We start from the raw sequence: 9914 nt of genomic DNA on the forward strand, positions 1-9914 counted from the left end.
TGTATATATAAATATAAACCAACAGACAACTACTCAACCCTTTGTTGCTCTCACAAGAATGCTGGCAAAAGGATTCAAGATAGAAGAGGGTTTATTTGGTCTCACTTTGCCTGCCTGTCAAAAAAATAAAAATAATAATAATAATCATATCAGACCTACGGTCGCGGCCCACCAGTAATATGACCGGTATGTCCTGTGGCCAGTCCACCCCTGTTAGTGTGGTATTTCGGACGAGCCTTGTGACTTCAATGGATGGATGATGGGGCACAGAGCACAGATGAAAGCCTTTACAAATATATATTTACTCAGACAAAGAGATTATGTTTAACTTCACAGTTATATTCCTCCACATCAGTATTATGGCTGTATGTGCATTAATTAGTTAGTGGACATTTACACAGGGGGCAGCTGTAAAAATATAATTCATCACACATTTATCGTTTTTATTTTTTGCATTATTTGACACTCACACTCTTATTTTCTTACTGGTGTCTACAAAGTCTATGGTGTCTACAAAGACTGATGTGTTTGCCTTGGAAATCTGTTTTAGAATGTGCTGCTATATAAATAAAATATATTATATCAGTTTGTTAATTCTTTTTACAATACAAAAATATGGACATATTCATACATTTTCATACCTCAAGCTTCTATAGAGCCAAAACAAGTTTTCAAATAACATTATTAAAGGTGGTGTAGCGAAAACAGTTACAGCGCTCTATATTCAGATGCAATATCAGGGGTCTCTCCAGCTCGTTATTAAATGTAAATAATATATTTGCAGGTGGGTTGCCAATTTAAGCCACTCAGGAGTGAGTGCCCACATATCGGCCTCGGTAGAGAGAACTCATTCATCAGCTTCAATTTTATAGTTGATCCAGTTCCAAATGTGTCTGCTCATCATGTGAAATGAAATGAAATGATTACTATATTTACCCAGGGTATCTGGGCTAAGCTCAATAACTTGTTTCCAGCCAGGCCCTGCTCATAGAACACATTTCATCGTAGTGGTTCAATGCCTTGTTCAAGGGCACTTCAGCGGTGGTAATTTTAACGTGTCGGACCGCTGATTCGAACTGGCGACCTACCGGTATCAAGACCGATCCGCTATCCGTTCGGCCACCGCTGCCACATATGTCTTTGTGTCATCACTTCCAAATGGTTATCCTGACCTGGAAATGTATGTTCTGTTTATTACAGAGCTGCAGAAACATGGAGACTCCTGTACTGTTACTGAACAAACACTGCAATGATTGCTATCAGAATATAGAGCTGCTGTACTTAAGTTATTTAACACTTATTTTAACAAAGTAAAAGTATATACTACAGATACAGCATTTAAAGCTTTGTCATACACAACACCACTGTAAACATCTGTCAGGTCCACCCCTCATGTCCTCTAAGACTGTTCTTGTTTGTTTTTTCTTTATCAAACCAATGATGGGGAAAAGCAGTGAAAAGCTGTAGTTAAAATCTAAAAACGAAAAGCTTGTGTGTAACAAACGTTTCCCTGGTGGTGAATAAAACAATTGTATCGGTTTCTTAAATCAGTGGTTAACAACCTTTTCTGGTTCAGCTTACTGTCTGAAAATCTGGAAGAATGTTTACGGCCCACCCATATCTGACCACTGAACACCAGCCTTTTTCCCGGCTATCGTGTTCAGTGGTCAGACTGCGTGCGTTTTCAGAGCATGTTTACGTCTAACGGTCAATCAATCAATCAACGGATTGTGCTGCCTTGGTTCAATGAAACTGACGTACTTTAAAGCTCCTACTTGGCAGTATCACAATGAAAACACATTTTTAAGGTTTTAGATTAAAAACATCACGCCTGTCAGAGACATTCACAGACCAAGTTCAGTCAGGAAACTCTGTGCAGTTGATGCCGGCCGTTCATTGGGCCGCCTCAGCATCACGTTATCGTTCACTTCATCCAATCACACACTCATTCCATCTTCATACCGGCAATTTAAACTGGAAGTTTGCACTGCTCAATCTGCTTGCTTGTTTGCTGCTGCACACACTGATACTGCTGCGCTGCTGTCTGTTTAAACTTGTGCTGCTCACCCTCCTCCACTCCAGCTACCACCTGTTGTTTTGGATCTGATGTTTAGGTACGGGGGATTCGGAGTCCCTATGGTCGGGACTGATGCGCTTGATCTGAGTACCCAAAAAGCAGATCCAATTCATCGCCAAACCATAATAAATATATTGCTCATTTTATATTCAATACATATATATTCCATCCATTCTTGAGTTGTCCTGACTGAAATACATTTTTTTGTTTTTTTACATTATTAGTTTTTGTTTTTTAAATATTTGACACACACACTTGCATGTGTCTATCATTCAGGGGTCATCGCCATGCTGGCGACATAGAGAGCTGGCCCTGAATGACCATAACAGGTCTGTAACAAGGGGGTCTTCAGAGAGCTGGCCCTGAATGACCCTAACAGGTCTGTAACAAGGGGGTCTTTGCAAATCAAACGTTTGAGAACCACTAGTACTAGTTGAACTGTGCCATAGTGTCGTAGTAAATCAGTGTCATACATATTCAGAACAAAACCTGGAGACTTGACATTCAATAATTAGGTCTTGTGATCAAAATAAGAACATTATAATGTGTGTAAAAAAAGAAAATCAAAACATTTGGCACGGACAAGACAGAGTCTTGCCACGGACACACACTTTGATTTTGTCCACATACGAACATATCGATGACACCCGGGTCTCATTCCCCCCGGGTCTCATTCCCCCCGGGTCTCATTCCCCCCAGGTCTCATTCCCCCCGGGCCTGCATGGCGACGGCGTCCGCGGCGTGCTGCTGGCAGTACAGCTGCCCTTCGATCAGGTAGTATCCCTGGTGTTTCAGCTCCTGGCCACACACCACACACCTGAAACAGCCTGGGTGACGCCACTTCTCCCCCGCACGCACCACCGCTCCTCTGCCCAGAAGGAAACATGTATTAATATGTTTACTTCCCTGCACGCACCACCACACCTCTGCCAGAAAGAAATATAATATATTGTCTAATTTGTCTGTCAGGTGGAAACCAAAACTGTCCAAAACTATTGGACAGTTTCCTATTTGCCTACTTGTCAGGACTTAAAACACATTGCTTAGCGTCATGTTTCGAGCTTGGGAATCTGCTACTTTTGATGCTTGTGTGACGCTGTAGTTTGATCAAGTAGGGCATTCATTTACAAAAACACAAAAAAGTTAAAATATGGAGATGAGAAGTTTCTGCACGACAGCAACGATATGTTACAGTGAGGGTGCCCGTTTTTCCAGCGCAAGGGGGCGCAGTGGGAGACAAACCTAATTTTAACCAATTGGTAAATGGTACATCATACTCAATGCTCATTGTTAGTATCAATCATGCTATAATGTATCTGGAGAGTTTAAGGGCAAGAGAGTCTGTTTAATATGTCTGTTTTATTTGTATATCTTTTCATTTTATTCTCTTATGTCATTGTCATACATTTTCTAAAAACACCAATAATCACAGACCCCGTAAAGGGTCCATTTGGACCACTGGTTTTCAACCCAAGGTTGAAAACCAGTGGTCTAAACATGCCAGGCCACGGCTAATGGCCGCTCTAAAAGAGACCATTACCTTTTATCCATTTCATTATCCCCCTAGGAATGATGTGCTTCTGAGTCATGAGATTAATTTAGGAGGTGGTGCTGAGAACTGTCACTCTGGGTTAATTTAGGAGGTGGTGCTGAGAACTGTCACTCTGGCAGTTTGAGTGAGAACTGTCACTCTGGCAGTTTGAGTGAGAACTGTCACTCTGGCAGTTTGAGTGAGAACTGTCACTCTGGCAGTTTGAGTGAGAACTGTCACTCTGGCAGTTTGAGTGGTGCTGAGAACTGTCACTCTGGCAGTTTGAGTGGTGCTGAGAACTGTCACTCTGGCAGTTTGAGTGTCAATGCTGACCCACCAAGCACGGCAGATACGTTGGAAATGTGACTGACAACCTCGTTAACCGGTGGGTGGGCAGCTGTAGATGGAAAAAAGGAGATGGCCTATAGCACAGGCCCCTGGGGCAAGGGTTCCCAAACGCCTTAGCACAGGCCCCTGGGGCAAGGGTTCCCAAACGCCTTAGCACAGGCCTCTGGGGCAAGGGTTCCCAAACGCCTTAGCACAGGCCTCTGGGGCAAGGGTTCCCAAACGCCTTAGCACAGGCCTCTGGGGCAAGGGTTCCCAAACGCCTTAGCACAGGCCTCTGGGGCAAGGGTTCCCAAACGCCTTAGCACAGGCCCCTGGGGCAAGGGTTCCCAAACGCCTTAGCACAGGCCCCTGGGGCAAGGGTTCCCAAACGCCTTAGCACAGGCCCCTGGGGCAAGGGTTCCCAAACGCCTTAGCACAGGCCCCTGGGGCAAGGGTTCCCAAACGCCTTAGCACAGGCCCCTGGGGCAAGGGTTCCCAAACGCCTTAGCACAGGCCTCTGGGGCAAGGGTTCCCAAACGCCTTAGCACAGGCCCCTGGGGCAAGGGTTCCCAAACGCCTTAGCACAGGCCCCTGGGGCAAGGGTTCCCAAACGCCTTAGCACAGGCCCCTGGGGCAAGGGTTCCCAAACGCCTTAGCACAGGCCCCTGGGGCAAGGGTTCCCAAACGCCTTAGCACAGGCCTCTGGGGCAAGGGTTCCCAAACGCCTTAGCACAGGCCCCTGGGGCAAGGGTTCCCAAACGCCTTAGCACAGGCCCCTGGGGCAAGGGTTCCCAAACGCCTTAGCACAGGCCTCTGGGGCAAGGGTTCCCAAACGCCTTAGCACAGGCCCCTGGGGCAAGGGTTCCCAAACGCCTTAGCACAGGCCCCTGGGGCAAGGGTTCCCAAACGCCTCGCAGTGCAAAAGTGTGAGTATTTTAAAGTGTGACTTTAGTAAAGTAAGAGTTCTCACATGATTCCTGTAGAACATGTAACGATGCAATGTGACATAGCTCTGTTTACTTAATGCTGTACTCCCTCCAACTGTATATGTATACTTTCCCCATTTTCAACTGTTTTTATTGTATTTTGACACTTGCTTTGGCAATGTAAACTTTACATGATTCCTTTCCCAGAGGTCACAGAGTGGCAGCTTCTGTAGGGTTAGTGTTAGGGTTAGGATTAGGGTTAGGACAGTAGAGATCTTTACATGATTCCTTTCCCAGAGGTCACAGAGGGGTAGGGTTAGATCTAGGCCTTAGGGTTCAGTGTTAGGGGTTAGATTTAGGCCTTAGAGTCAGGGGTAGGGATATATGTAGGTAGGTCTAGGCCTTAGGGTCAGGGTCAGGGGTAGGGGTATGTAGGTAGGTTTAGGCCTTAGGGTCAGGGGTAGGGGTATGTAGGTAGGTCTAGGCCTTAGGGTCAGGGTCAGGGGTTAGATGTAGGCCTTAGGGTCAGGGGTAGGGGTATGTAGGTAGGTTTAGGCCTTAGGGTCAGGGTCAGGGGTAGGGGTAGGGGTATGTAGGTAGGTTTAGGCCTTAGGGTCAGGGTCAGGGGTAGGGGTATATATGTGTTACTCACATGATTCCTTTGCCACAGAGGTCACAGAGGGGCAGCTTCTGTAGGTGAGCAACGGGAGGCTGGGGTTTGGTTACCGGGGCAACAACACTCCGAGTGGCGGGACGGCTGACACCTGGAATGAACAACAACAATAACGTCAATAATAACATCAGCAACAAAAACACCAACATCAGCAACAACAACAACAATGATACAAGCAGTTTAAAGTTCTGACACGTGTGTAACTAAGTGGTCAGATGGTTGGACGGTCGTGGTGGACCATGTGCATTCTCATGATCAATCAACCCATTGTGTTCTGACTTGGATCAATGGAACTAACATTTAAACTCCTATTTATTGGTTATCACAAAAGAAAAAAAAAAGTTTGAAAGAAAAAATACCGATGCTTTGTACACAACATTTCGTTTTTAATATGTTTTGCCAATTATTTTGGGGCCCACCTGCGAAATCCAGATAAGAGGTTGCGATATATGTAAGACCTTGATGAATAATGCAAAACGTCTCATTTAGAGGTGGCGTCACTCACTGTTGTTGTTGTCGTCAATGGTTTCCGTGGTGACCACGTAGGCGGGGGCTCCAAAGGGGCGTGGCCTGACATTAAACTTGTGCTCAAAGTGGCCGAGGTCCTGGACAGACACGTCAATCATTCACATTATGACAGACAGATGTCAATCATCCATTCCACATTATGACAGACACATGTCAATCATCCACATTATGATAGAGACACGTGTCAATCAAAGTGTGTGTGTGTGTGTGTGTGTGTGTGTGTGTGTGTGTGTGTACCTGCTGCTGTGCAGTCTGTAAGTTGAGGCTGAACGGTTCCATCTGAGGAGACCATAGTGTTGTCAGTGGCCTGGAAAACACACACGCACGCACACGCGCACACACACACACACACACTCACACACGCACACACACACACACACACACACACACACACACACACACACACACACACACACACACACACACACACACACACACAGATTAGACAGACGGACGGACGGATTGGTCGGACGGACAGGCACGCAGGCAGGGGGTGCATACGTTGGTTAGACATAACAGTCCGACAGGCATTAGTCTGACAACACCTTCGCTCCTGACATGCAGTGCCACTTACAACTTACAACTAACCCGTGGCAAGTTAAAACTCAACTTCCCGACATGCACGGGAGGTTAAAACTCACCTGTGGCAGGTTAAAACTCACCTGTGACTCCCGACATGCATGGCAGGTTACAACTAACCCGTGGCTACCGACATGCGTGGCAGGTTAAAACTAACCCGTGGCTACCGACATGCATGGCAGGTTAAAACTAACCCGTGGCTACCGACATGCGTGGCAGGTTAAAACTAACCCGTGGCTACCGACATGCGTGGCAGGTTAAAACTAACCCGTGGCTACCGACATGCATGGCAGGTTAAAACTAACCCGTGGCTACCGACATGCGTGGCAGGTTACAACTAACCCGTGGCTTCCTGTGATGTTAGGTTTAGGGTTGGATTTTGGATAGGACTGTTGGACCAAACACATGCACCTCGCAGGCAGACAGATATAACACAGACAGACAGACAGACAGACAGACAGACAGACAGACAGACAGACAGACAGACAGACAGACAGACAGACAGGTAGGTACCGTTGTATCTTCAGACACAGCTGGTCCGTGCAGCTTGTGATGACCTGCTGGGCCTCCTCCAAGGTCATGACCTCAGTGGCCACGCCCCCGATGGCCAGGATGACATCACCGGGGTACAGGTTGGCCAATGAGGCCTTAGTTCCAGGTGTCACCTATATGAGGAGAGGACGAAGCAAAACCTATAGGCAGCGGTCATCACCATAGAATACAGATGCCTCACGTCATTGGCCGCTGCAGTTCATTGGAGCAGCCAATAACAGTCTGGCCAATAACAGTGCTTCTTTTCCGGGACTTATCAATCTAAAGGAGTGTTATTGGCATGAGAAAACAAACGTTTAACATTGTGCCTCTGATTGGCCTACAAGCTCTCAACGCGTTGAGAGCCTACAAGCTCTCAACGCGTTGAGAGCCTACAAGCTCTCAACGCGTTGAGAGCTTGTAGATCATCTATTTCCGCTATTATTTTCGGGGCGCAACCCAGCACTCTATAGCTACTGGAGATGCGGTGTACGACATGGATTTCGAAACAAATGTGTTAAACTCAAATTGGTGCGTTCCAAGTTCAGGAGACTTCGGAAGAAAAGCAATTCTCCTGAATGCTGCCTTCCAGCATGGCATGGAAAGGAGAGGCATTTGCATTTCTTCCACTATAGTAAATGCTGCATTCGTGGTCTGGAAAGGGCAGTTGTTTTACAGATGGGTAAAATGGGCATGGGGCTGAAGCCCCCTTTGATGTCTATGTGTGCACGTCCCTGCCTACTCTGGAGAAGCACACGCCCTAGAGCCGAGGGAGGCGTCTACCTTCTTATGTCTATGGTGATCACCATGACATTCTTCCATTCGTCCCACGGACGGACATACAAAATGAGCGGACAATACCAGAAACACATGAAGAGATATCCTGCCCCTGAATGACCATCACTGCGCAAAAAGCATGGAATACGGATGTGTATATTACAGGAAACTCCCGTTAAACTTTCCAACAAACTCCGGTAAACTCCCGAATTGTACCATCACACCTGTATATTACCGTATATTACTGTATATAAACTTGAGGTTTACGGGCAAATCTAGCCCATATTTGCCCATATCAGGGCCCTTGCAAATACAATATTTGAGAACCATTACTAGGCCTACTAGTCAGACTCCTAATGTGTCCAGCCGTGTGAGTGTGTGTGTGTGTGTGTGTGTGTGTGTGTGTGTGTGGCCACTCTAGGTCTCTATCAGTAGCATGCTGATATCACTGCTGAAGTATTTGACACCCCGGATACCCTAACCCCCCCCCCCCCCCCCCCCTCTTCTCTTTGATCTCTTCCTTCTCCCGAGCTCCCCTCTACATAAAAACATCTATCCAACATCTACCATCTAGCCCAAGTAGGGCTGCAATTATCGATCATATTCCTAACGATAATTGTATATCCATTACTTTTCCGAGGTGTAGCTAGCAGAACATGTACAAACTCAACACTGTATCAGCTACTTTCACAATTTTATTTACATTTTTTGCCAATAATGATTTAATTGAATGACCAAAATAGGGATTGGTTATTAATAAATATTAGTTATTTTATCCATATCCATTCCTTTTTTTAATAATCAAATAGTATAACAACTTAAACCCAAAAGAGTTTAAGTGGTTTAATTAACTGTTGCAGCCTGCAGCTATCAAACACTTACTCGACTGATGCTGATTGGTTGGCTGTGGTCTGCTCCACCTGTCAATCTGAAGCCCCAGGGAGGCCCGCCCTCCAGCACCAAGTTCTGTGGCATGCTCTCTCTCTCTCTCCTTCCTCTCCTTTTCCTTTCTTCTCTCTCTCTTCTCCTCTTTTTTCTTCTCTCTTTCTTCCTTTATTCTATTTTCTCTTTCTTCTTCTTCTTCTTGCTTCACTTTGCTTCAGTTCACTCCGTGGCTAACTTTAGCGTACATGTGTTTTAATGGGAGCCTTTTTAGTTTCCCTCCTTTCAGCACCTGTTTTTCTGCCCCCCCACTCTTTAGTCGATCTCTCTCTTTCTTCAGTAGGCCTACGGTAAGCCCCTCCCTGTGTGGCTCGTTCTCCCCGATGATTGGCTTGCGTACAGGCAGAGAACCCCCCCTGCCCCCCCCCCCCCCCCCCCTTGCATGAGGTCATACCACAGTCTGAGAAGCAGTGACACCATGGATGGATGCAGGCATGACAGTCACCTCCAGGCTCCAGGGTAGTAAAGTCCAGGTCAGGGTAGCCATGTAACCAAGCTGAGGCTCGGGGGTCCCTCTGGCTCTTGGGCCCCTGGGCCTGGGCTCACTAGGGCCATAGACACCATTTTCTGGGCCGAACAAATAATTAGAAAGAAGAAAAAAGGGCAGGACACAACATTCTAATTATTTGTCCGGCCTAAAACATTGTGTTTATTGTCACGAGTTGTCACCTGCCGAGTTGGCTTTGTCCGAGGCCTTAAATAAATACTTTTTGAAACGTCTATGGGAAAAATATAATCTTGTATAAGATAATAATTCTGTTCTGGTGCCCTCGTCGTTCTGAAAGGGGGCGGGAGTCTGTCTTGTGAGACTATAAGGCAGTGATACTCCATTTGTATCTCTGAGAGTGTATGAATTCAACTAAATAGACCCATTAGGGTCTATTTGAATCTGATCAATGAATCTGAGAAATTGGTACTCTCTCCTAGCCAATTGGCCGAAAATGGCAACCCAACCGAATTGTGAAATACGTTTTTCATGTGCACTTTTTCAGCATAATCCGTGGTCATCATCAGTGTTGGGGG

The 9914-nt window shown here is 46.2% G+C and overlaps 1 protein-coding gene across 1 annotated transcript; it reads right to left on the reverse strand.

Annotated features, from left to right (window-relative positions):
• Nucleotides 1–2529: 2529 nt before the first annotated feature.
• On the reverse strand, nucleotides 2530–9134 carry LOC306923746 (PDZ and LIM domain protein 3-like). Its single transcript, XM_079502025.1, has 6 exons — nucleotides 8832–9134; nucleotides 7155–7306; nucleotides 6300–6369; nucleotides 6040–6139; nucleotides 5514–5625; nucleotides 2530–2945 (listed from the first exon to the last, which is right to left on the reverse strand). The coding sequence occupies exons 1-6, from the start codon at nucleotides 8922–8924 to the stop codon at nucleotides 2780–2782; spliced, it is 693 nt and encodes a 230-aa protein (XP_079358151.1). The 5' UTR covers nucleotides 8925–9134; the 3' UTR covers nucleotides 2530–2779.
• Nucleotides 9135–9914: the final 780 nt, after the last annotated feature.

The sequence above is a fragment of the Electrona antarctica genome, assembly GCF_951216825.1.
Source record: "Electrona antarctica genome assembly, chromosome: 1".
NCBI classification, from domain to species: Eukaryota; Metazoa; Chordata; class Actinopteri; order Myctophiformes; family Myctophidae; genus Electrona; species Electrona antarctica.

Excerpts from the sequence above, each read along its gene's own strand:
- LOC306923746 (XM_079502025.1), bottom strand. The coding sequence starts at position 8,924 with ATGCCACAGAACTTGGTGCTGGAGGGCGGGCCTCCCTGGGGCTTCAGA. Across the intron at positions 7,307-8,831 it reads AACCAATCAGCATCAGTCGA|GTGACACCTGGAACTAAGGC; the intron begins GTAAGTGTTTGA and ends CTCCTCATATAG. Across the intron at positions 6,140-6,299 it reads TACAGACTGCACAGCAGCAG|GACCTCGGCCACTTTGAGCA; the intron begins GTACACACACAC and ends GTGTCTGTCCAG.